This window comes from Miniopterus schreibersii, assembly GCF_964146895.1.
Source record: "Miniopterus schreibersii genome assembly, chromosome: 22".
Classification (NCBI taxonomy): Eukaryota; Metazoa; Chordata; class Mammalia; order Chiroptera; family Miniopteridae; genus Miniopterus; species Miniopterus schreibersii.
In genome coordinates, this window is record NC_138124.1 from 12,252,336 (window position 1) to 12,280,160 (window position 27,825).

Sequence of the window (27,825 nt, forward strand, 5' to 3'; positions counted from 1 at the left end):
AAATCAACGGCTCCCTGAACTCTTCTCGGAGGCCAGTTCAGACCCGAGGGGCCTTACTCCCTGTCCTTCACAGTGGGGCCTCTCGCACCCATACTATTTGCCAGTATAGGTTGGAGAGAGGGCCACTCAATGGTACAATCCTACAAAACGCAATTCTAAGGCGCTCTTTTTAAAATGTGTTTTTAAATATTATGGACACTGGGAAATGCTCATAATATTAAGTGAAAAAGAATAGGTATATAACCTAATTTTGTAAAGAAAAACATGGAAAAGTCACCCACATAAAGTCCAGAGCTTACTTTTTGTGCAAGCAAAGCTAGTGCCTTCCTTGTCAGGGCTTCTGAGATCCCTGCATCCCTGTAAACAGCTGTTTATTCTTCCCAGGAGGTCATGTCTGGCCTTCCCCCAGAGTCAACTTCTTGAGCCTTCCAATTAACAATGTTCTTGGCACAAATGGCATTCAATAAATGTTTGCAAATGATGAGTGGATAAATGATGGAAGGAAAAGGAGGAAGGCAGGAAATTAATTCAGGGGAAAATACACCAAAATGCTACTGGTTACCATTACCTACATTAACATTTTATCTTCTTTATAATTAGGTCTTCCAAAATTTCACCAATGAAAAAAATCACTTTTATAATAAATTCACACTTTATCAAATATCAGTCTGAAATGTTTTCTTATAACTTTGTCTTAGTGAATCTAGAAGACAATGGAAGTAAATCATGTCTATATAATGGTTGCATCTTCTAGAGCCAATATCAAGACACATGAACTGACAGGTTACCAAATGCTCATAAAAGAAATGGAATCGCCCTGGCTGGTGTTGCTCAGTAGTTAGAGCCTCGCACTGCACACTGCACACCAAAGGGTCATGGGTTCGATTCCTGGTAAAGGGCACATACCTGGGTTGCACGTTCAATCCCTGGTCCCACTTGGGGAGCATGCAGGGGGCAACCAATCGATACGTCTCTCACATCAATGTTTATCTTCCCCCTCCCCTTCCACACTCTATTTTTAAAAAATTAAAAAATATTAATGGATAAAATATCCTTGGGTGAGGATTAAGGGGAAAAAAAGAATGGAATTGAATATTTGGAATCAGAGTACCCCACTCAGGGAAGAAGGCAGTACCGCTGGGGTGTAGAATCCTTTTGGACAGTGGGCCTGTTTCACCTGAAGTTGGCCCCTCTAAAAGGCCCATAATAAGGTTGGAAAGAGGGAAACATCCTACCCAGGCTCAATATTCCTTCCAGCTTAACTCTGCTCCCCTGGGGCTGAACTCATTCTGCTCTTAGGAAATGGATCTTGTCTTCCAGGAGGAGGAACTGGACTATCTGGGTAAAGGAAGGCCCTTCTGCAGCCTCCCCCCACCCCACCATCCTCCCTTTTCCCCTCTGCCCGGGAGCTACATCCCTGGACCCCACTCTCCCAAGCACCAGTCACTACAAATGCCTTGCCCAGGGGAAAGAGAATGGCCTCAGGGGAGCCCTACACATACCCAGCACTCTGCATTCCTAGAATCACATGTAGGATGTCCCGAAAAAATGTATACACACTTTAACAGCTGATCATTCACTTAATTTTCACTCCTTTTCAGGTTTAAATAGTTTGAAATAATGTGTGAAGCCAGACTAAACTTTGAACAAAGAAAATTTATCCTAAAGTGCCACTAGACTTTATAGGGATACCTAAAAGATAAATTTAAGGTACGAAACTGACACAGTTGACAAATTGAGGGCACACAAATACAGAAGGAAATGATTCTTTTTTTTAAAATTTTTTAAAATGTGTTTTTTATTGATTTCAGAGAGAGTAAGGGAGAGGGAAAGAGAGATAGAAACATCAACGATGAGAGACAATCAGTGATTGGCTGCCTCCTGCACACCTCCTGCTGGGATCAAGCCCACAACTAGGGCATGTGTCCTGACAGGGAATTGAACCGCAATCTCCTGTATCATAGGTTGATGCTCAACCGCTAAGCCAGACCGGCCGGGCAGAAGGAAATGATTCTTGATGTTTGTGATTCCACTGCTTGGCATTATTAGCAGTGCCTGGACCAGAACAGTCATCAATGTGAAAACAGGCATTGAAAAAGAAATTATTCATTTCTGTAGATTCTTTTAAATTTTGAAAATGAACTGTATGTTAATAAACACTAACTTTATAATCATTCAAAGTGTGTATACATTTTGGGGGAACATCCTGTAGACCTTTGTATCTCTGGCAGGACCTAGAGGCAGAGGGGCCTGGTTCAAACTTGGCTCCCAGCTTAGATTGAGCCCCAGAACTGGGTGGCAATGCAACACTGTGCATAGCACCCAGGGCTTTGGACCTGGGTGAGTCTATTACCAAAGTCTTGGTTTCGTCCTTGTAAAGTAGATATGACAACAGAGGCTACTTTATAGAGTGTTGACATACTAACACGTCAGTGCTGTGTGCCTGGTGGTGATGTGCTTTAAAGATACTAACAAATCCAGTTAACAATGCACAAAAGAGGTGGATGCTATTTCTTTTCCCCTTTCACAGGTGAGAAGAGGGGTTTGCAGAGTGGTAAGAGCTGTGCCCGAGGTTCCACAGGTGGTAAATACTAGAACCAGGATTTGAGCCTAGACTTTAGGGCCTGAGCTTTTAAGACAGTGTCCCGAACCTATTAAAAGCAGAATAAATAACAGTTGATGCACTATCATTGCAGATGCCTTAGTAAAGCACAGGATGGCCATGATGGGGTACTGTGTACAAACCTCCTAAATCTCCTACTCTAACAGACTTAAAAGACAGAGGTATGCCTGTCCCATTCACCTCTGTATCCCAGCAGGCCCACATCATGTCTTGTGGCTCCCTGAGCACCTGCTGGATGTGAAATACAATGCCATTGCATTTATTAAGTCCCCACCGTGTGCACCTTATGTCATTCAGTTCACACACAAACACCACCATGTAGGCAGCTGACAATTTCAGTGTCTCGGCCAAAGGAAGCAGTCAGGAGGTAGCTGACTTAGGCATCTCCAGGACAGCCTGAGGTGGACAAAAGAAGACTGATTCTTGTGCCCTCGGGTAACTTTCAAGTGAAAAGGAGATTATTCCATTTCATTAGTTACTTTATGTGGTGCTTATAAAACTCTGTCGTTCTTTACTTCCCATTCCAGAACATTTCCAACTAATAATTTTCCATTGATAGTGATTCCAAGTAAAGGAAGAAAAGTACACTGACACTCATCAGGCCTCAAGGGAATTGAGGGGGAGCAAGAGTGTAAGAAAATGGGGGTTGATGTCAAGGCCAGATGAATCAGTATTGGTCTCAAAATTTTATAACATGAAAGACAGAATCAATACAAAGAAAAACTGTGAAACACAATCTCAAAGCATGTCCCTACCATATATGTGATGGGGGGAAAAAGAGAGAACATGAAAAATCCCCTGGAACCAGACTACAATTTGACAAATGGCCCATCATAACCTTACAGGTACCCAGAGTGGGCTCTTCATTGCATGTGTAAGTGCCCTTATCCACCCGTTCTTGGTTCAAATGTACAATGCTGATGAGATCAGAACTAAAACTGAGACCAAAGGCACTCTTTTCCCCCATGCAGAGCTGAAGTCAGGTCCCAGTTGAACTGACCCATTCCCTTCTCTTGCCATCCCAATCAGTTTGCATTATGGGGGCAACCCAGCCTGCACACTCCAACCCAGTCACATCTAAACATTCGTTGGCCAAGCTGTAGGCACATGAGTGGCTGTAGGCAGGATGTCCTGGAAGCCAGCTCAAGAACATGTGGGCAGAGAATTCTAGGGTGAGATCTGGAAACAGAAGGGCATGGACCCCAGGGAGTATGTCTACTCTGCCTTGCCGATTCTTCTCCCCTTCAAGAGACCACAACCAGAGTGGGGCGCTCTAGAGTGTGGGGTGCCAGCTGGGACATGGCACCTTCAGTGTCCTTGACCCAAAGTTCAGACATCTATGTCATCCCATGAATGAGTCACTGTGGTCTTCAAAGGGAAGACCCCTGGCTCCTCCCTTTAGGGGAAAGTTTTGAAGAGGGCAGGAGACTCTGGGTCCAAGACCTATTCCTTATATCCAGGTGACCTTGCATAGCAGCAAAACCTTCCTGGTCCCATTCTTCCAAGTACAAAATAAAGACAATCACCATTCTGGCCACATTGTTGGCTGGACTCAGAGGGTGATAACATGATAGGCCAATGTGAGATTTGTTATCTTAAGGGGAGCCCAGGAAAGCAATGCAGTTCTCGGTGGAAAAAGACCTGGGCCTGTGGAAGTGGCAGAACTCTGAGCCCGTTCCAGGAAAGACACCTACCTAGAGGACTTCCAAAGGGCTGAATAGGAAAGCAGATGCAAAAGCACCTGGCACACAGAAGGGACTCAAACATTACCAGTAGTAGAGGTGGTAGAGGTGGCAGAGGTGACAATTTCCTGAGTGACGCTGCACCTGGCATGTGCAGCATGCACTTTACAGATCATCCCTTTAATGATCACAATAACCAGAGGTAAGCTTACTCCCATATTACAGATGAGATAAGTGAGGCCAGCCTCACACAGCTTGTGAGCAGTGAGGCCAGAAATCGCAGGGGAGTTGTCTGCATTCCCATTTCTCTTCCCACCACGCTCAGCACTGCCCAGGTAGTTTTCTTGCAGACTCCCATGATAACTCACAAAGCCACCAGACACAGCTCACAGCACCCCATGCCAGAGAAGCCAGCTAAATATTTAAACCAGAGACGGTGGGCCCCCTGCTTTGTCCACAGACACACAAGAGCTTGCTGTGTTCCCATCCCCATTGACATGGCTCACCAAAAACCCATCCCCAGGAAAAGAGAGCTTGCTGATAAGCCAACCAGTTTAACCTGGAGAAGACTGAACACGAAACATCAGCACATTCTGAGACACTTTACAAGGAGAGCCACGCCCAGGTACTCCGTGGACAAGGACTCGGGTAGCAATGCTGGGTAGGGCTCATGACAACCCCCTGGAACGTTCGTGTCTACTTCGTTCCCGGCAAAAATGCAAATAAACCTTCTTTTCACAAGCTGTGTGCTGTGTGCACTGAGTCCACATCAAGCGTTCTTGCATCGACTGATAAATAAAAACCACCAAGGTGTTTCAAGATGCTGGCGCTGCCAGGCCCAAGGTAAGCACTGGCTCCCACCTGCCTCCCTCCCTCTGCCGGGCAGCCTGCGGCATCTCGTTGGGCAGACCCTTTTCCTGCGCGGGTGGACTGCAGCAGACACATCCAGGCCACCAGCGCTCACTCGCCCCTCACCCTCAAAGGATGAAAACATTCAATTACATAAGACGAGACCTAACCCCAGCACCTTCAGAAGACCCAGGGACTGTCAGCGGTGAGAAACACAAGCGATACTGGGACCTGCGGTTCATGTCTCCGCTCCAGGAAGGGGTAGGTGTGCAGGGAGGGTGGGTGGCCGAGGCAGGTGGTCAGCACAGGCGAGAATGGCGGTGATGCTGCCTCTGTGGAGTCCAGTGGCAGCCCCCCCTTAGGCTCTCCTTCCCTCCCCACCCCTCCCATTCCGAAAATGCCCCAACCTCTTGAAAGGGCTGTGGTTGCTCAAGTCTCTCTAGCAAGTTTGGGACACCGACGCACCCCATTCCCCATATCCTGCTCTGCTGGGTCATTTTCTCTTGATTCTATTAAAGTTATATCCAAACAAAGGAACCCCACTGAAGGGGGCAAGGAGGGGCACGAGTCCCTTTCGGAGATAATGTGCCAAAGTCTTTATAAAACGTGATTTTGCAACAACCTCCCCAATCTTCCCCCCTTTTGAGAATAGCCACGTAATTAATACTTTCTTGACAGAAAATGAACACTGGGTAAAGGTGGCAGCGCGTAGGACACCGCGCTCGGGCCTCCCGGGAGCAAGCCACACACGCGCGAACATGGGGGGCAGTTACCCCTGAGAGACACCCCTGCGCGGAATGACCGGCTCTGACAACAAACAGGAGGAAGAGCCGGACCAGAGACGCTGGGAACCAGGGCGCCCCCCGGGAGCTGCGCGAACCCTCGCGCCTGAGGAGGCGGTTCACGGCCCCTCCACCTCCACAGGGCGGCCGGACCTCTCGTCCGGGCTTGGGCCTACCTGCCAGGTCACCTCAGCCCCGTCCCAGCCACGCTGCCTGGAGCCTTTGGCCTCGCAACAAAGGGAGCACGCGGGACAACAGGGCGTCACCACGGCTTCCGGCCTCCCTGACGAGGGCCGCGTCTCCCGTCAGGCTCCTGCCCCGGGCACCCGGAACCCAGAGCGCATGCTCCACCTGTCAGGCTCCTGCCCCAGGCCCTGAGGGCGCATGCTCCACCTATCAGGCTCCTGCCCCCCCACCAGGCACCGAGAGCGCATGCTCCGCCTGTCAGGTCCCGCCCCCAGGCACCAAGAGCGCATGCTCCACCTGTCAGGCTCCCGCCCCAGGTACCGAGAGCACGTGCTCCTCATTGTCAGGCACGTGCCCCGGCACCGAGCACTGCACTCCTGTCAGGAACGCGTCCGGAGGCCAAGAGCGCATGCTCAGCTCCACGGGCTTCGCACAACCCCCCGGAACACAGCCTCGCGGGGGTCGCTTCTCCGCGGACCCCTTTCAGGGCAGCACGCCAGAGAGGCTGCAGGGAGGGCGGGGAGCCGCGGCGCTCTCGGGGTTAGCGGGGCCGTGATCTCCCCGGTTTAGGGCCCATCCGCCTCCACGGGGGGGCGAGAGCTCTACGCAGGCGCCTCGGCCGGCCTGCAAGGTCACCGCCGTGTACCCGGACACATCGCTGGAGCCCGTCTCCGCGGACAAAGGGGCCAAGCAGGACCACGGGGCTCGCCGCGCACGCGTGGTCGGGCCAGCGCCCCGCACGCCCTGGGCACCCGCTGGGCCCGGGCCGGCCAAAGCCGCCCGCACGGCCTGCACGAGCCGCCTCCCGAAGGCCGCTGTTCCAAGGCTGGAGAGGCAGCGATTTTGTCTAGTTCATCTAAACAAACAGAAATTCAAACAAAATGAAAAGACAGAAGAGCCTCTCTTGAAGGAATAAGAAAAACCTCTTGGGGTGGGGGGGGGGCTAAGGAAATAGAAATAGCTTGCCTGATAAAGAATTCAACAAACGGTCATAAGGAAGACAACTTCAACAGAGTGTGTGAAAGTATAAGAAAGAACCAAGCAGATCTGAAGAATACACAATAGCTGAAATGAAAAACAAGAAATCAATAATAGATTAGCTAATACAGATCAGAGCAGTGACCTAGAGACAGACCGGTGGAAATCAACCAATCAGAAGAACAGAAAGAAAATAGAATTTAAAACAAGGGGGGGAGGACATAATTTAAGAGACCTCAGGGTTAACATCAAGCAGTCAAGTTTTTGCATTATAGGCATCCCAGAAGAATAAAAACAAAGAAGCTTTATTTCAATAATGGCTGAAAACTCTCCTAACCTGGGAAAGGAAATAGACACCCACGTCCAGGAAGCAGAGAGGGTTCCAAACAAGACGAACCCAAAGAGACCCACAGCAAGACGCAAGTCAGAGAGACATTCTTGAAGGGAGCACAAGAAACCGAGTTACATACACAGGAAACCCTGTAAGACCATCATCTGATTTCTCATCAGCAGCTTTACAGGCCAGAAGGGACTGGCAGGACCTCTTTGAAGAATTCTTCCCTTTGTTGAATGGACTCTGCTAACTCTCCCTTGGGGCAGACTCCAGAAGAGCCAGGTGTGTGGTAAGTTGAAGAACCCCAGCTGCCCCAGGGCTTATACTGGAAAACAAAAGTCTATTTCCTGATATTTGGGCCATACTCTGGAAAATCCCGAGAAGTCTCCCCGCCTCAGGATCATCTTGCCAAGATGGAAGAGAGCCCAGTTCCAGGCACACTGGACCAATAATTGGAAAAGGAGAACTACAGCAAAAACTCTATGAGCAGACACTGTTTTCATACAACAGCAAAGTTCTTGACCTATTTTTAAAAAGAGAGATCATAAAAAGTACTGAGGAAGCTTGCAACCTAGAATAATTTACCCAGCAAGGAATTAGAGGAGAAATAGTTTCCCAGACAAGAAAAACTAAAGGACTGCATCACCACCATTAAGCCAGCTTTTTAAGAAACATTAAAGGGTCTTCTTTAACTAGAAAAGGAAAAGTCATAACCAGAAATAAGAAAATATGAAAAAGATAAAAACCTCCCACATAAAGCCAAATATTCAATAAATACAGCAAGTCACACATTAAGAAGCTACTACAAAGTTTAAAAGAAAACAGTATCAAACTCAACTCAAACTACAATAAGTACTTAGGAGATATAAAACACAAAGAGATATAAAATACGACATCAATAACATTAAGCATGTATGGGAGAGTAAAAATGTAGTCCTTAGAGAATATATTTGAACTTAAGTGTCAATCAGCTTAAAATAGAGTGCTATAAAGAATGATACATGTAAACCTCATGATAACCACAAACCAGTAATTAGCAGTTTTTGACACAACTGGTTTTCTATTCTTTGGAGATACCCCAAGATTCTCCTAAAGCAGTGAGGGTTCAATATTTACTAAGCAAAGAGGCAGCTCTCAGGAAATGATTTAGATGAGCCTAAGAATGTATACAGAATAATAGCTTGTCTCCCCGCCCCCCAAGGGCCATTTCATTTCTCAGCTTTTTCTCTAAACCACCAGGTCCAGGCATTTCCCACCAGGCCCCACGTCCCCCTCCAGCCTTGTGCCCCCCTCCATCTCGAAAACATCTAAACCGATGCACATATGGTTCACGCTGAAGGGTTTTTGTTGTTGTTTTGTTTGTTTTATTTAAAAGCCTGTAGTGTTGAAGCTCCAAAATTTGGAAGGTCATTCTCCATTGCTTCCGCCAGGCCTGGCGGTGAGCACCTGGCAGCCTGAGCCGCTCTTCACGTGTAAGGCAGAGGAACCAGCTTTTCCACAGATCATTCTGTGGCATTTGTGGAAAAGGCAAGTGTGAGCGGCAGTTCCAGTTCAAAGGTTCAGAGGGCGCACAGCTGCTAGGTGGCCGGTTCCATTTAGTCATGAGTCTGGCCCATGAAGTCACTGCGGTGGGGAGAGATAAAGCAGCCCCACCTCTCTGGCAAACGGGGCAGAAAAAAGAAAAAGGAAAGTCCACAAAGGAAGTGAAATCAGGAAGAAGCAGGCATGCCTTGTGCGGTCCATACAGCGAGTGCTCTTCTCATAGTGGTCTCCCCAGGGGCCCCCTCTTTCCTGCAGAGGCCAATGTGCCTTCCTTATAGGCCAGGGCCACAGAGCACCATGCCCAGGGGGCCTCGGGCACCAGGGGACCCTGCAGCTCTGGCAGACCTTCTCAGGAAACTGAAGAATCTGAAAAAGGGGTGAGCTGAGAAAGGCTAAAGTTTACATCCAAATCAATGGTGCAGACAATTAACAGGCAAATACACAAACCCTGCAGAAAGCTAGAAAAGAAGAGATTTTTTTTTTAAATGTACAAAACACCTTTCCAGAGAGAACAGAGTCCCAGGGCCCCAAAGGCACTGCCAGTTGATTTTAGCAAAAGCATCCACCCTGGGGAAACAGTGCAACGGGAGCCTCTATCAACCTGAGAAGTCGACCCAAGTCCTTGCTTCCAGAAGCCACTCAAACCCCTGACCCATACCTGGGGTACCTCCTGGGTTCAGTGGGTTTCTAGTCCAGCCTGGCCGAGACCAAGTTCAAATACAGTCCCTGACAGTGAGCTTTTTCACCCAACCTAATCACTATTCATTTAAATTACCACAGTGATATTTTAAAATTAGATTTCTAAGACCAACAATGTAAGAACCATGACAGGGCAGAGAAACACACGGAGGATGTTACTAACCAAAGGCTGCCTTTTTCCTTCAGAGATGTTATTTTATATGTACCTACATACACACATAGATTTTTCCCTGATAGTCAAAAGCCTCTGTGAACTAGCCATGCCTAATTCTCTTGAACCCTTTTTTAAAAAAGAAAAGGAACCACAAATGTGTGCACTTCTGCTATGGCTGACCAGCTCTGAGCATTTTCACTTTGAACTTTCACACAGCCATTCCCATCACAAGGCCAGACCGACCAATCCCAAAAGACTACCAAAGGGTTACACATCTAGAATGCCATAGATCCAGGAGAGCAGAATGTTGGAAATCCTAGATACGCAGATAATTATCCTTCAGGCTCTTTGGGGTTCTTGATAACTTCTGATCTCTTTACTTTTGTCAATAGTTGCTTCCAAATTAATATTTTTTCATTCAATATGTTTCTACCCTTTGCTCCTTAGCAGGGCAAAAGCCCTCGTGAGGAGGAAGAAAAGGTAACTTTTTCAAGGGGTGTCCAGAGGGTGGTAGAGATGATTCTGCGGTGATATTCTGAGCAGTCGTTCAACACACACAAATGTGCCAGAGTTTCATAAATAATGTTTGTTTTGGCTTCAACACCTCAGACAAAATGCTTCCAGATCCTTCACACCCAGGCACAGCTGACCAACTTTCCACAGGATGCCAACACACTGGAAAACAGGTTTTACCTAAAAGAAAAGGAAGAGTAAGTTCAGTGCCTTCCTGCAGAGCCCCAGACCCATTCTGAGCCCTTCCTAGCAGTCTCCATCCTTCAGATCACACTCCCCAACCACAGGACCTTTGAATGTGCTGCTGTCTGGAAGGTGAGCTCCACTCCCCCAGGTAAGTACTTCCCTTCCCTCAGATCCCAGCTCAGGATCCTTTCTTAGTTCCCCCCACACACCCCCTAGACCACAGCCTCTTTTCTTCTTGTATCCCTCCTTCCTAGTACTTCTACAGGTGTTTACACCAGAGCTCAGCAAAAGATGTAAAAATCCACAGAATAAATATTTTTTACTCAACCCACTGCTGTGAGGCAAAAACAGCCACAGACAGCATTGGGTGTGGCTGTGTTTCAATAAAACTTTACTCTATAGACACTGAAATTTGAATTGCATATCATTTTTACATGTTGTGAAATGTTATTCTTCTTTTGAATCTTTTTCAACCATCAAAAATATAAAAATCCTTCTTGGTTTGTGAGCAGGCTGTGAGCTGGATTTGGCCCCCCAAGCTGCAGTTTGCTGACCCCTGATTTATGTAATTACCTGATTCATGTCTGTCTCTTGCTTAGTCTAGAAGCTCCTTGCAGGCAAGACCCTTGTCTGAGCTCACTCATCTTTAAAATCTAATCAAGTCATGGCCGGTGTGGCTCAGTGGTTGAGCGCCATCCCGTGCACCAAAAGGTTGCCGGTTCGATTCCCAGTCAAGGCACATGCCCAGGTTGCGGGCTTGATCCTCAGTGGGAGATATGTAGGAGGCAGCCAATCAATGTTTCTATCACTCACTCCCTCTCTCTCTAAAATCAATAAAAACATATTTTTAAAAAATCTAATCCATGAGGAGCAGTCAATCTGGGCACCTGCGAATGCCCATGGAGGTCACTGGCTCTTAGGGCTCTCCACAAGGATGTGACCCCATCCCAAGTCTGAGTGGGGTGGCTGGCTGCCCTTCAGACCCTCTGGTGTGACTGACTCAGGGAGTTCCTGGGACTGTGGACACAGGGACAGGTGAGGAGGCTGGCTGTAAAGTCCCAGGTCTCTTCATTGCATCTGTCTCCCTGCGGTTCTTCCCTGAGGAAGGTCCTGGGGTGCAGAGATGCACAACTGCAGCTCGCCTGTTGATACCTACTTTCGCTCAAACCCACTTCTTCCTGCAATACTCTCACTCCTTCCGGCACCCTAACCCATTCTGAGCTGGCTTCCTGGGCCTTTCAAACCTACCACAGGCATCACCTCCTCTGGGAAGAGCTTCCTGCCCTGGAGAGGTGCCCCTCCCGGCTGCTCACAGCACCCTGTTCTTTCCTCCCTGCGGCACTTACCAGGTCTTCCTATAGGTGTCAGTGCTCCTGGCTGTCTCCCTGTCAACAGCACAAGCTCCTGGAGGGCAGAGCCAGGCTCACCCATCCTGCGCTCACAGTGAATGGAGTTTGCAGGCTCAAGAGCTAGACACATGACGAAGGTAACAAGCAGAGATTTCTAAGAGGATGCTCTCAGCCCCTGTGTCTCCCCTGTGTCTCCCCTGTGTCAACAGCCAAACTGCTGGTGACACTCCTGCATCATCATTAAGGGAAACCAGCAAGAATGTCAATGCTGCCACTGTCCCTGCCCTCCCTGGAAACCCCGTGGGAAGTGAAGGCATGCTTAGATGCCATGCCCATGCTTCTGCCTTTCAGATTTCGAACTGTCTTGTACAATGACAACAGGTTATCACCATCCCAGAGAAGGAGAGGGACATGTCCCAACCTGTCCCTGTCCTTTTCTATAAGAAGCTAGTCTGTTGGTAGAAAGTCCTCAGCATGAGAGCCCCTGTCTCAGCCCCTGTCCAGCGCCCTGGCAGCTGACCTCGTGGTGCGACAGGCAAGGATGTGGCCTGAAGAGGGCACAGGGACCACGGGAATAAGTGACGAGAAGCTGAGAGAGGAAACAAGGCCCCGGCTGTGAGTGCCCCTGAGATGGACAGACGTGAGGACCACACGCACTATAGGAGCCCTCCGCAGTCCCACTGTATTCACCCAGGACACCAAATGTGGGGGAAAAACTGAAAAATGCAGCTGGCTTCTACAACAGCACTGCCAGTTAGGATTATTTGTGCTGGTTTTTCCTCTCTCTTTTCTTGACAGATTCTTAGGCAGCACTATAAACTGCGTGTGTATCGGCAACAACCTGACTAAGTCAGATTCACTTCATAGTAAATTTTCATTACCACACAAACTTCCTGTTCTCACAGGCTCACTCCTTACAGACATGAAACTCAAATAGTTTTAAGATGCACGATACCAAAGCTGAGACCTGCCCCCCAAGTGCCAACATTGCTTTTCAAAGGAACAAAAATGTCTTATGCGATGCCGCTTTTAACACATGAGCTCAGCATTCTGCAAGAAAGAGGCCTGGCAGAGCTCTATTCAGACTGGTTTGGGGGTGCCCCTGATGCTGTTTCCGGCCCAGGTCCAGTGCTCTAGCATCTGTGGGGAGCCTACGGGTCACCATGCACCCTCTGCTTCCTTCCAGGCCTTAGAAGCTCACAGCATCCATTGCCTCTACACCGCCCACATGCTGATCCTCCAAAGAGCTTCGTTCCCCATCCCCAGAAGATGAGGAAGCATGGGGTGGGCACAGGGGCCCAGCCACTCAAAAGTCCCTGCCCTAAATGTGCTTAGCAGCTGACTTCGGGTGTTCCTGGGGACCCTGAGCTCCAGGCCTCAGTCTAGCAATAAGCAAGTCAGGTTTTTTTTCTCCTACTTCCAGCTTAATCTCCAGGGTCCCCTGCTGCAAATAGCCACCAAGTGCCCTTTGTTCCAAAGACAAGATGCCAGGCACAGCCTCCGGTGTTGCAACAGAAATCTTATCAGTTTCTAATTAAATTCCCACAGGCAGCTCTATCCATAAGAGGGTGGGAGGCAGGCAATTCTAGAACACAAACCGGCACCCCCACAGGCCACATTTTTTTCCAAACCTAAGAAGCAAAGAACAGGGGGCTCCCTCTTGGGGAAGGCAGGGCTGGCAGGAGTAGAGTGTTCTCCAAGCACCATACCTTGGGGCAACGTTTGTCACAGCTGCCGGTGCCACCTACCAAATGGGAGGGAGAGCGGCATCTGCCTTGCCTTAGGGGATGCCCAGAGGGTGTCACAAAGTCTCCTATAATAAACCAGGCATGCAGATAGACCCGAAACATCAGCCACAACTGCATGGGAGGCCAAGCAAGCTCAAAACACATGCAACCAGGATTCAATCACCTTTTGAAACATGGAACCATTTCAAAGCCCCAGGGTTCTCTGTACTCCATTTAGCCACCATTTCCTCTCTTTTAATTCTACTTTTTAGGTACAGAGTTGGAATCACATTTCTACAGCCTGCCCCCCCCCCCAGCACACACACACACACCTGGCCCTACACATTGGAGGTCTTATCTCATGGATTATAACAGCCTAGGGGATGGGAGCCCTACACATTGGAGGTCTTATCTCATGGATTATAACAGCTCAGGTGATGGGAGCCCTACACATTGGAGGTCTTATCTCATGGATTATAACAGCCCGGGAGATGGGAGCTTAAACAGCCTCGCCCTGCCTGCCTTTTCTCCATTTCCTGCCTGGCTGAGGCGAGCCGGATCTAAGTCACGAGATGTTGTCAGAACTACACATGTGTAACAGTAAGAGCCAAGTTACTGCCTGACTGCCCTGGCACCAAAAACATGCTTTTACTCTTTGCACTCACTCATGAAATGACCCAAGGTTACGATCCAGCCACATCCGATTTAAATGTACTGTTTCCTAGAGAAAAAGACAAAGACTTATGAACAGATTATCACGTGTAGACGAGAAGTTCTCAAAAACACTAAACCAAACATAAAATTGCCCCTAAAATTCTTGTTCTTTTCAAACGTATTGACCCGAAAAGTTGTTTGTGAGACACCGTTCAGGTGAAAAATGTTCCAAAACAGCCTGTGATACAAGGTCCTATTTCTGTAAAAAGGAAAATTCCACATAAGTACTCACACACACTCTAGTGGTTACTGTGAGCAGTGAGAATATAGGTGATTTCACATCCCCGTCGTCTAATCTGTAACTTCTAAACCACACACTACACCTGTAGTCAAGAAAGCCTCTAAACGGTCCCTCTAAATGTTCAGTTGTCTTTGAGCCTGAGGACTAGAGCAGTCTTGTGTCTTCAAGATTCACTCCAAGTTCACTCCCATTCCAATATTATTTCAACCACGAACAGCAAAAAACTTCTAATGGGAGCTACTTGAAGTCCAGTTCTGTTCAACAAACAGGGAGGCAGGCTGGTGCCCGGATGCTAAGGAAAGCCTGCGGGAGGCAGCTGAGGTAGATCAAGTTACAGAACAAACACCCCAGGAAAGAAGGCTGAAAATGTATGAGCTGAATATTCAATAGAAGTTAGACAAAAAGAAAACACACCCAAAGAAAGCTTAAGGAAGAGAAGAAATCAATTGAAAATGGCAATATAATAGAGAGGATCAAAGAAGCCAAAGTTTGGTCTTTGTACAGACGAATAAAATCAAACTCCCAGCAAGCTGGGTCAAGAAAAAGGGGAGAGGGCAAACAAAATCAATATTGAGGATAAAAGGGGCCATGTTGAGAACAAGATAATGTTTAGGACACTGTATTTGAAAACTTAGATGAAATGAACAAAATCCCAGAAAAATACAACCCATCAAAACTGACCCAAGAAAAAATAAAGACTAAATAGTCCTATAACTGTTCAAAGAACTGAGCATCGATAGTTTTTTAAATCTTTGCACAACAAAAGTATCAGGCTATTCCTAGCCAGTTTGGGCAAAATGTACTAAACATTCAGGAAACAAATCATTCTAATCTGATACAGACTATTTCAGAGAAAAGTAAAATAACTTGCACATTTCCAACTTGCTTCACGAGGTTAATCAAACTTCTACCAAAGCCTGACAAGGATATTACCAAGTAGGAAAATGACAAACCAATCTCAGTGACTAAGAGAAACAAGAAGGTCCTAATCAAAACATCAGCAACCTGAATACTGCTTTCATTTAGCAGACTGTAGACTCTAATAAAAAATATAAGTTGTGGCCCGGCCAGGCGTGGCTCAGTGGTTGAGCGCTGACCTAGGATCCAGGAGATTGCGGTTCGATTCCCGGTCAGGGCACATGCCTGGGTTGCGGGCTAGCAGCCAATCAATGATGACTCTCTCATAATTGATGTTTCAACTCACTCTATCCCTCTCCCTTCCTCTTTCTGAAATCAATAAAGATATATTAAAATACATATATATAAGTTGTGAAATATAAAAAATAACTGCAAAGTGAATGCAGCAATGCATAAAATGATAGCATGGCCATGACCACACTCATTTTATCTCAGGAATGCAAAGCTAGTTTAATATTACAAAAATGAATAAATATAATTTCACCACCTGAACAGAGTAAAGGAAAAAGTATGATCTTCTCATAGAGCTAGAAAAGGCAATTAACAAAATCTGACATTAGCAAACTGGGAATACAGGGGAACTTCCTGATTAAAAAAAAAAATTCCACAAAACCCTATAGCAAACATGACTCTTCATGGTCAATACTGAAAGCATACCCTATAAGATCAGGAATGGGACAGCATGCCTATTATCACCACTTCCATTTAACAATAACTTAAAGGCCAAAAAATGAGTACAGAAAAAGAGAGAGAGAGACAGAGACAGAGACAGAGAGAGACAGAGAGAAAGAAAATGTTGAAGGACTTGGAGGGGGGTGGTTCTCTTACTAGTTTCAGATGATATATCTACACCGAGTACCAAAAAAATTCCCATTTATAGTACTAGAATTAATAAGAATTTAGTGAAGTTGCTGGATTTTTATTTTAAGAAATCAACTGCATTGTTAGACATCATGAGCAAAAGGTTAGAAAATGGTGTGGTTTTTTTTTTAATATAACTTTATTGACTTCAGAGAGAGGAAGGGAGAGGGAGAGAGAGAGAAACATCAATGATGAGAGAGTCATGGATCGGCTGCCTCCTGCATGCCCCCGAGTGGGGATCGAGCCCACAACCAGGCATGTGCCCTGACCGGGAATCGAACCCCGATCGCCTGGATCCTAGGTCGATGCTCAACCACTGAGCCACGTCCAGCTGGGCAGAAAATGGTATTTTTTCAAAAGATATCAAACACAAGCCTCGGGTCATGTGACAAGGGCTTACAGAGGAAACTGTCTTTGAAGCTCTCCTCAAAGTAACAGCAGAGAGAAGTTGGCAGCCTTGGAAGCAGAAATCCAGGCGTGGAAACTGATCCTGCAGGACACAGGGGTTCATGATGACGGATAACCCGGGGCTGAAGACGAATACTGGTGATTTTGCTGGGTCCTGGGTTTCTGCCCAGAATGGTGCCTCTGTGACTAAGTGCCGCATGTGGGAGACCCTGCCCTACTGTGTCACAGAGACGGAGTGCCTGCTGCAATGAGGGTGCTGCAGAGGTGCTGAGGCCTGTGCGACTGAGCAGCGAGCAGAGCTGCTCTTTCGGAATCGGAAGCATCGCCTGTCCCCTCCCCGCCCCCCAGGCAGTCAGTCCCCTCCCCGGCCTCTGGAGGTGAGGTCACTACCTGTACTTGATGTCGAACACTGTGGAGTCCTCGTCCTCGTCGTCCTCCTCATTCAACGGTGCCATTTCCACCCGCTCGGCCGGGGTGGTAATGATGTCATACTTGCGGGTCTTCTTCAGCCTCCTTCCCGACCTGCAAGAGAAGCACATTCCTGAGAGCTCCACAGTCACCCTGCAGGAAGCCACACCGCGTCCCCGGCTGGGCCCGGGGAGCCTGGCCAACACCCGGCCCCTGTGCTTGCAGCCCTGGGGCCTGGGGCACACCCCCGACCTCGGGGACCCTTGCGGTCCTCACCCACGAGACAGATGGTGACGTCGGCCCTGAGCACCGTGAAACCCAGTAACCAAGATAAATAATAATACCCAAATTTAATATTTTTAAAAGGCAAACTTAATGCAAAGAAAATTCATGATGAACAAAAGATCAAAATGTTCAATGATGCCGGGCCGGCGGGGCTCAGCGGCTGAGCACCGACCTGGGAACCAGGAGGTCGAGGTTCGATTCCCGGTCAGGGCACAGGCCCGGGTTGCAGGCTCCATCCCAAAGAAGGCAGCCGATCACTGACTCTCATCATTGATGTTTCTCTCTCCCTCTCCCTCTGGAATCAATAAAGACTTTTTTTTTTAAATGTTCAATGAGGAGAGGATCCAGCCCTGCACTTGCATGGGCATGACGCACCCTTGTCCCCTCCTCCCCCTTCCCCTCCCCTGTCTTGTTGTGTTGAATGGTCACTGCTCCAAGCACAGCTGGCACAGTTGGCATTAAGAACACTGCCCTATCGGCCAACCAGATAGGATTTGGGTCAGAGTCTGGCCACTTTTTACCTGCGTGGTCATGGGCAAGTGAGTTAGTCTCCCTAAGCCTCACTCTCCTCATAAATAAAATGGGGTAAGAATAACATTTGTCCCTCACAGGCGAGGGGGGATTAAATGAGATGATGCATGTAACAAGCCTATACACGGGAGGCTCTCAGCACAACCGGCTGTGAGTAAATATAATACACAAATAGAAGTGTTATAGCGTCTCTTGTATGACCAGGACTTGTAAAAATGAGTCAATATTGTATCCATCATGAGGATTTACGAGGATACTGAGTTATAACACTAAGCTTTTGCCTCTGAAGTAATAGAGGACCACGGTGGGCCCAGGGAAAGTGCTGACAAGGCCTTCTGTCTCTAGCGTCAGTCTCTGCGCGAAGGATGCAACATTTATCAGGCAACGGCTGAACGCTCACGAGGCCACTGGGAACACTGCTATTATTATGACTACTGGTGCTCTTTGCATTTATTTCTCCACTATTCTGAACTCTTTCCCAGATGTCTGTCTTCTCTGGTGTCCCTCCTTTTTAAGTATATTTGCTCCTGTCTATGAGAAACCAGCCAACCCCCCAAAATCACAAATGGGGCCCTGAAGAATCAGGTTCTCAAAACATTCTTCCTGCAGTAAGCCGCTCCCGATGGAGGCCACGCCAAAGACACATGTGACAGCTCTGTCCTCGGCACACAGAAACTCTGTAAGTTCGCCAAACAATGAAAACACAAGTTCACTTTCAAAGTTTCCTAGCAACATCACCTTGCTCATCTTACCTGCCGAGTATGATTTTCCAAAAATACAACTTAAGGAAATTTTATTTACAGATACTGACACTGGGAGATAGGAAGAAACCAGCTACAGAGCCTGACGGTCCCTAAGTCTCATCACAGAACAACCTGTCCTCCCTGCTTTGATCACGGGGGCGGGGGGGGGGGGGTAGACTGCTTGGATTTTGAACATGGGATGAAGCACGATGCCAGTGCCAAGCCTGGTGGCAGGAGATAAGAGGGCACAGCCAGTCGCCTCCCCAGTGGCCCTGGGACAATGGTATTTTGGAAGCAGGCTTTGTGCAGGGCTGGAATTGGTCCCACATTCTCACCATCAACAGATTCTTGGTTTTTCTATACCTCCCCACAAAGGAAAAAAATAAATCTTTGCATCCTGCCATAGATGACTTAAAATCTCCAACCAATTCCATCTCCAATCCTGGATGGGGGACATTTAAACCCAGAAATGACTCCAAATGTCACAGGCAGCCCCAGACAAAGCCATAAGGAAAACCACCCATCCCTGTGACCTCGAGACTGGGGTCAAGCTCCCCATCTACACAGACCTACACACCACACCTTTCTCAGGAAAACAGCCTGTATCTCCACCCAGATGATCCGTGGCTGCTCTGAGGGAGCACCTGGCTTTGCAAAGGGGCCCGACTTGCCCTTCTGCTGACCATGCTATGTGCCTGAACAATCGTGAGATCTGAACAATCGTGTCAGAAAAGATGGCCCATGAAACCAAGGACTTAAAAAGCCCCTTGTGGACACCCAAAGAGAGAGAGAAGCCAAGTTTCAAATCCCCTATGAAGCCAGCCCTCCCTGATAACTACCAAGCCACTCTTTTCTTACCAGAGCCAGTCTGGGCCGGGTTTTCTGTCACACGCAACCTAAAGAAACCTAACTAAGGCAGACACAGCATGAGCTGGAGCCACCGCGGTAACAATAAACACCATCTTGGGCCTTTTCCACATTTTATTAGTAAACCTCCACATATAAGCATAATTTTCCCATTTCCTCAGACCCTCTAAAACCCTCAAACTCTCCCTTGCTCTAGAAACAAAGAAGCATACTTAAAAATGCCTCAGTGACAATATAAACATTTTTGCTTAGGACTGCCTGGGAACAGGTTTTTCCAAGAAGACAAACATCTTGGTGGCTCCCTTCACAGGGCTGCTTATGAACACAGTGAACACACCAGCCTGAGGAAATGGCAAAGGCTACACGGCTATCTGAGTCTCTCCGGGGGACAGAGTCAGCCTTGTGGACAGAGCCCTCACCTCCCTCAGAGATGCACCTCAAGGAAGAAGCACCTGGTTCTAGAAAGAGCCCAGGTGTAAAGTCCGACTTGGGTTCCAAACCCAGTGTTTCTACACACAGGCCTGTTTCCTCAGCTGTACATGGGTGTGGGTGGTGGGGCGACTGAGGAGGAGAGCAGCTTTCAAAACCTAGTGGGCATAATTCCTGTAGAAGAAATAGGAGACTCAGGAAACAAAGAAGGGATAAGTCGCTGCTGGCCCATTCTCAAGAGCATGACCCCCTTGCCACAATTTTCCTTTCCTGGAACAAGGGCTCATTGAACCAGGGGCCTCAACAAGGTAATGGCAAGTGGTGGTTTAAGTGTCTGAGCTGCCCTTCACAGGAACAGGCAAGACCAGGGAGGGACGTTCTAGAAGACACAAAGGATCCTTCCAAACTGGAGCCAAAACACGCATTTCTAACAAGACAGAGAAGTTCAAAATTCTTTTACTCTGAAATGCAATCTTCAAGCCAGGGGTGTTGTTTACTCAAAGGCCCTTTCAGCAGCTGGCCAGCAGCGGGTTCCCAGTGAACACTGGCAGGCAGGGTTTATGCAAACAGAGGCGAGGGAGCGGCACTCAGCTGAGCAACTTGGAGAGGCCTTCCTTCCTTTCCCTCCCCACAAACAGAAACAAAGCAAAACAAGCGCATGGGGTTAGTTTGTGGCTGGAAGGTCAATTCGGGGGTGTGGTGGTCAGATTCAAAGATTGGGGTTCAGATCTCAACCCTGCAATTCCTTTGTCTCAGTTTTTCTGGGCAACTCACCCACCCCCTCCCCCTACCTAACAGGGCTCCAGACAAGCTTTCCTTAGAACAGGTGTTTGAGAGCCTTGCAGATGCACCCAGCAGGGTTACCACACCTTACCCCTGTCCTGGGGCTGTCCCCTCCCCACCATGCTGGGGCCCCTCTGTTCCAGTATCAGCCCCAGTCAAGTGAAATGATTCAAAGCACAAAGTCAAAAGCTCCAATGGCCCAGAGCCCCATAAGCACACAGAACCAGTGGAGTAGGCCTGCTATGACAGTAACATTAGAACAAACACGGTGACTGTTTGGCCACTTGGCAGCCAAACTCTGTCTCTGAGTCAGGGAGATACAGAGAGTGGTGCTCACAAAGCCAAAGGTGGGACAGCAGCTCCACAGCTTCCACACATTACTGTCACGTGGAACAGAGGCCCAGCGTTTCCAGATCTTTCCACTTGTCAAGAGAAGCTGGAGAGTCCCAATTACTAAGCATTCTCAGCTACCTCAGTTGTTAAAATCACTGTGCGGATCAAAACAAAATAATAAAAACTTATCTGTGGGCCATCACTTTGCAACCTCTGACTCAGTTTCCTGGCCATGGTGTTATCTGTCGTAAGTGCCAAGCACGAGTGACACTGACTATTCGGCTAAAAGCCATGAGCCCAGATCAATGGAATGATGCATAAGTTCAGCCAAGGTCTTCCTTGTATCTGTTCTCCAGCAGTTTGGTCACAGTTACAAGGTACCTGCCACTATTTATACAACCTACGTGCTTCTCTCCCTTCTTGGGCACTGTTCCTTCAGGATTAGCAAAGTGGTACCATGTTGATTGACCTCAACACCTGTGTCCAGCACACAGCACACAGTGTGTCCAGTGCGGCTGAGGCTTCATATAGGATCACACAACATGGGCCAGGCAACCGCAAAAAGCTCAGTTCTAATTTTCAGGGCTTTTCTCCATAACACTACAGTGTTTCGCCTCCACCTGCTCCCCACCCTTGTTTCTGTGTCCCTCTCAATGCCTGAGGAACAGACCCAACTCTCATTCTTCTAGGATAAAATAATCACACCCCAGGTCTGACCTGTTTGAGGAGCCACATAAAATATGGCAACAGCAATGCCCCAAGACCTGTTCCTCCAGCTCTCAAGTGTGTTTGCAAAGGGCTAGGTCCACTTTGGTTTTATGTGAGGTGCCAGCTGAGGATAGCGAGACTTGGAGCGAGGAAGGCAGCCTCTAGGGGCAGCTCCATTGGTTCAAGGGCAGCAGGCAGATGGCCAAGAAGGACTCTATGGTAGACCCTGGGGACCCAACACAGCCTGGAAGCATGTGCTCTAATTAGTGATGGAAAACAACATCCAGAAAGGTGCAGTGGCCCTGGCCAGTTTGGCTCAGTGGTTAGAGCGTCAGCCTATGGACTGAAGGGTCCCCGGTTCTTATTACAAATGTCAATACACAGACAACGGAAAATCTGGGGATTCCAGGCTAAGCAGGAAAGTTTTCATTCCTTTCAAAGACCTGGCTAAGTAAAATAACTGGGCTTCCGTGCTTCCAACATCTGCAGGACATGGTGCCATGCATCTTTGCCACTGATACACATGCAACAGCTGGGCAGTGTCAGATCAGCTAGAATTCGTCTTCCTCTCCATCCCCCAGGAAGCACCAAAACAAACCCTCCTTTCAGATCAGAGCTTTTGAAATAAGAGGTGGCTGGGCATACAGCCAACAGAGATCTGGGAGAAATGTGGCCTGAGCAGGAGAGCTGGGAGACTCGCCAAGACGGGGAAAGGTTCCCCAAGAGGAAAGGAAAGTTGTGGTTTCAGGTGGTAGTTTCTGACTTGTCTCCACCTTCTTTGTATGACACCAGAAAGTAAAGTTCAGTCCCCTCAGAGCTCAGTGGGCTAAGTCAGACCTAAGGGAGCACACAGGGCCAAAGGTGCTGAGAACAGCGACCACTGGCCTATGTGTTATCCCTGAATCCATGCTACCCCGCAGACGCCCCAACACCAAAAATTGGAGGAATCGAAGTTTTCTACTTTCTAGACACAGCCTCTTGGTTGATTCCCTTCCAGCTCTCAGAAACATGTCACAAACGACATGTGGGGTGAGGGGATGGCTTCACTGTGAACTGGGCAGAGCTGCACGTACAGAACACACACATACGCACATGCACTCTCACCAGAGGGCACTCTGCCTTCAAACTGCTGTCCCCTCCTTTCAATTTTGTCTCATCTTAAAACACTTTCCTTAATGATTAAAACACATGAAAAAGTTATAAATTGTTCTGCAGATGGGGAAATCCTATGGATTAATTCATATGGGAAGAGAAGAGACGGCTACCCAACCTCAATAAAAAATGGGGAAACACAAAACAAAGCAATGAAATACCAAATCATACTCATTTGGTTTGAAAACTTTAGCAAGCCTGATAATACTAAGAAGTGTTGGATATGATAGGAGGACCTGAGAACCCACAGGTACTGCAGATGGGAGGCTAAACTGGTATATACTCAAGGGTATCAAGTATGTGTACCCCGGGACCTAGAAATCCCACTCGTAGGAGTACCCCCCCCAGATGCTCTTATACAGGTCCTCAGGAAGACACATCCAAGGACGCAGCAAGGAGCTGAGTGTACAGAGAGAGAGAAATAACGAATACATGTCCATTTTAAGGAAATTCAGACAATGTAGAAATATATCATGCATAATAAAGATGTAATAAATAATCTACACATTCACATGTACACATACATACACACAGATTTCTTTGCCCATTCACATATATAATTTATTTAAACGAGCTCATACTAAACGTGTTTTATAACCTGTTCCACTTGGCAATATACAGCAACACCATCATTTTTAACAGGTATACAGTAGTCCAGTGTAAGGATTACCATAATTTCTTTAACCAGTGCCCAGTTGTTGGATACTTAGGTTATTTAAATCTTCTGCCATCAAACACAACTGCTCTGAATTTCACGGCCCATGCATCTTGGCTTCTTCTCCTATTTAATAAATTTAGAAGCAAAGACTATGTATCACAGTTAACAATGTGTGTGCCTTAGGAATGGAATTGCCTGGTTAAAGATGTTTTTTCCACTGCAATAAACACTCTTTGCTTCTAATTTTAACAGTTTCCTTGGATCTACATTATTTTCTGTTGTCTGGCCAAGTGACTCCTTCAGGGAAAACAGACAAATGGGCTAGGATTGCCACTTCATAAACGATGATACTATACTCTTCCTCCCTTATCTACATTGTTAAGAAAATGAAGGGCCCCCATTCAAACCAATTCCTACCTCACAGGTTTGGGACATGAGCCATGCATCTAGTCAAGGAGGACATTTTGAGAAGCATCGGCAATGTAAACTACTTAGAAGCTCAACATTCATTTGCTAAAAATATCTTTATTAGATGCCAGCCTGTGCCTGGAGCAACAGTAGGTGTTAGAGAGACACAAATGATTAAAGTCCTGCCCTGCTCTTGGAAGCCCTCAGCCTCTTATGGAAAAGGGACATGTTCAGGGACACTCTTGATTCCACGTAGGAAAATCCAAAACTCCAGTGTCTCTGGGAGCAATGGGGGGGCCCTGGCAGGAGACACTTCTCCCAGGAGGTAATGCAGGAGGGCAAAGAGCAAGGAAATGGCAGTGTGGTAAAGGGAACTCCAGGCAGAGGGGCAGATGGGGCAGAACATGCAGGTCCCAGGCTACAGGCCACCTCTGGAGAACCTGGAAGTCCAGAAGGGCTGGGACAGCGGACAGAGCCCAAAACCAGGACTCAAGAGGGAGGCAAGGCCCTGGTCATGAAGAGTCAGCTTGCCCACATGCTAAGAAGAGGGGGATGGCAGGAGCAGGGACAAGGTTGGAAGGAGAAGCACCAGCCTGAAGGCAATTGCTGCTTCTGTCTTTGTTCAGAGACAAAGTAGGGGTTCAGGGCAGCCAGAAGCGCCGGCAGGTAGAGAAGCTTCTGTGGGTGAAAGGACTGTGGGCACAGGTGAGAGCATCAGAGTGACCGGGGACGGAAAGGCAGGAGTGTCACTGCCTGCCTAGAAGCCGAGAGAGGCAGCAGGTGAGAAAGATGCCGGGCCAAGGCAGCAGGCCTTTGGGAACCCAGGGGACTGAGCCTGCAGAGGGCCGTGGGAAGGGGGAAAGGTCACAGTGCAGACCACCCAGCAGTGGGACGGGGCACTGGCGCTGCCTCGCCCACAGGCTTGTAGAGTGTTCTGAATCGAACAGATGGCTCACTCCGTACCCTGAGATACAACTTTCTCCTCTGCCAAGGAGCACATGGGGACTGTGTGCCACCAGGCCCTTCCCTGCTGTAAATGCCGTAAGTTCCTGTCCACATCAGACAGCGGGGTGGCAGCTGTCCGCCTGGAAACTCACCCCAAGACCGCCTTCCCAGGAAGAGAAGGCAGGTCACGTCCATAACTGCTTCTCTATGAAGTCAGAACCTTCTCTCAACACTCTGAACCCAAGCCTATGAGGACTCCTCCCTGCTGGGCCTGAGTGCTGCGCTCCCCGTCAAATCCGTGGCTCGGGGCCCCCACATCTGGTCGCATGCTGCTTGCTTTTCTCCCCCACCCCTGTAATAAGGAGCAGACTGGCAAATAGTTCAAATACCTTCTTTAAAAGCGCACCGCCTTATGGGCTCGGCTGCCTATTTTGAGCTAAATGTCTCTAGGCATCAACGTTCACTCCAACTAAACAATCGGGGAACCAGTAAAGGGTAATGGAGGGTCGCTGAATGCCAGGCCAGGGAGGAGCATGGAGACAGCGGGCCTTCTCTGCATATGGGGGCTGGACACTAAGCCCAGCCGCCCCGCACAGCATGAGAAGGGTGTATGGAAGCTGAACAAGGCTGGGGCTGCGGGAGGCCAGAAATGAAGGCCATGGCCTCACTTGGACGCCCAGGAAACCTCCACAGAGGAAGAAGCCTGGGAGCTGGGCCAGTGGCTGCGTGCAGCGTTGGCAGGTGTGAAGCAGGAATGGCCCGCCCGGGAGTGGAAAAGCACGAGCCGGCGTGGTGGAGTGTAAGGAAAGGAGCAAGCGACGGAGACGAGGCCCGGGAGGGCTGATAGCCGCAAGGTGCGCTGGCGTCAGCTGGTAGGGCCCCGGATGCCATGCCCGGTAATGGCTAGAGGGAGCCACTGAGGCTTGTCGGCAGAGAGGCATGGGCAGTGGGAAGGCCGGAGTGAAGAAGGGGACAATTCAGTTTCCACATGAAGGGGACCAGCACCGTGGGGTACAACATGGCCTGAGCCAGGGCACAGGATGGTGGGGTGGGTGGGGGACCACAGTTCCCCCTTCTCCGTTTTCTTAGGTGCACTGGCATTTAATCCTACAGACCCAAAGTCACACCACAACAGCAAACCTACAAATAACTCCCCACCCTGCCCTTCCAGGTCTGGTTTCTGCTCCTGCGGGTGAAAATGTTTCCCTGGGAAGAGCAAGCCCCTGGCCCCAAACCTCCAACAGCTGATCAAACACCGAAGCACACTGTGTACACTTGGAAGGGGAGGGAATGGCAGTGAGTAATGACACATGCACACACACACACCCCGACATTACCCAGCAACCCGCCTGAGTAACAACACATTTGGTTCCTTTCCTACAAAGACAGGATTTCGCAGGCATCAGGGGGAAATATCCAGCTTGCATCCATGCAGCCCTCTCCATCTCCCTACTCCAGGGACCCGGGCATCCTTCCCAATTTCCCAGACACTTTCTCGCTGAACTGGAGCAACCTACAAAAGCTTCTCCAAGACCCCTTATTCCCCTGGAATCTTCACTGGGCCAACTCAGTCAAGCAGGAGAATACCAGTAGAATTATCTCTGTCCCCACACTAACAGGAAGTACTGAGGCCACCAGGAGTCACCGAGCATCCTGGTCACAAAGCCCCCCACCAACCGGAGTCCTGCGGACATTCCCACATGCTGGACACTGCTGCTTTTGGAAGCACAAGGAAGCAAAAGAAAAAAGGCAGGCTGGGGATTAGGGGCCTCAGAGGACGGGAGGGAGGGCAACAAGCTAGGTGAGGCTGAAGTCAGATGGGCCCAGGTTCAAATTCTACCTCCACCGCTGAGTTTACTTGGATAAGCCACTGTGCCTAAGGGAAAATTTTTTCATCTGTGAAATGGGTATAAAAATAAATCCCGGATAAGGTTATCAAAATTCGGAGCGCTACGGTTTAATGTTAGGCATTCACAGAGAGTTGAAAGGAATTCAGTATTTATTTTATATGAACATAGTTAAAAGGGGAGGAAATTCCTAGAACGTTACCAGGAAAACCAGGCGAGCGCACGGCCGCGGGCAGCGTAGGGAGCGGGCGGACGGAGCGCACGGAGGCGCCGGTGCGGCCCTGGCGAGGGGGCCGCGCACTCGGGGCACCTGCGCGCGGGGGGCGCGCGGGGGGCGCGCGGTAACGGCCGGCGGGCGGTGCCGGTGGGCCCGCGGGGGAAGGGAAGGGAAGGGGCGAGCGCACCCACCTGAAGACGCGCAGCAGCAGGCAGGCGATGAGCAAGGCGGTGAAGGCGCACGTCACGATCACGGCCGCCTTCAGCGTGGGCAGGTCGCGAAGCAGGCTGGAGATGCGGGTCACCAGGGCGCTGCCGCTGCTGTTGGAGCTGCCGCCGCCGCCCGCCGCCTCCGCAGCCCCGGGCCGGGTGGTGTTCGCAGGCCCCGGGCCGGGCGGCGGGCGCTCGGGCGGCGCCGCGGCGGGCTGGGCACGGCTGGCGCGGGCGGCCGGCGCGGCCAGGAGCGCGAGCAGCAGCAGCAGCAGCGGCAGCGGCGGCGCGGCGCGCATGGTGCGGGCGGCGCGGGGGGCAGGGCGCGCGGCTGAGCCCGTCCCGCACCCGCGCCAGGCCTGCACCGCGGCTCCCGCGGAGGACACGGCTGCGCGCTGATTGGCAGGAAACTGCGGCGCCCGGAAGAGCCCGCCGCCGCCACCACCACGTTGCACCGAGTCATTCGACGGGCCGCGGCGCCACGGGGGCGGGGCAGGCCACCGGCGGACTGCGTGCGGGCTGCGCCCCGCTCACCCGCGGCCGAAGCCACCCCGAG

The 27,825-nt window shown here is 49.3% G+C and overlaps 1 protein-coding gene across 3 annotated transcripts; it reads right to left on the reverse strand.

Moving 5' to 3' along the window:
- Positions 1–9,966: 9,966 nt before the first annotated feature.
- FAM174B (family with sequence similarity 174 member B) lies at positions 9,967–27,573 on the reverse strand (the record flags this gene model as incomplete). 3 transcript variants are annotated; one of them, XM_081124701.1, is made up of 4 exons in its annotated part: positions 27,252–27,573; positions 17,137–17,268; positions 14,270–14,325; positions 9,967–10,522 (listed from the first exon to the last, which is right to left on the reverse strand). In XM_081124701.1, exons 1-3 carry the CDS (start codon positions 27,566–27,568, stop codon positions 14,310–14,312), a joined length of 465 nt encoding a protein of 154 aa, XP_080980827.1. In that variant the 5' UTR covers positions 27,569–27,573. The 3 variants fall into 3 exon arrangements, with proteins under 3 accessions (XP_080980827.1, XP_080980828.1, XP_080980829.1); XM_081124702.1 differs by lacking the exon at positions 14,270–14,325; XM_081124703.1 differs by lacking the exons at positions 9,967–10,522; positions 14,270–14,325 and having other exon boundaries at positions 17,133–17,268.
- Between the last annotated feature and the right edge of the window lie 252 nt (positions 27,574–27,825).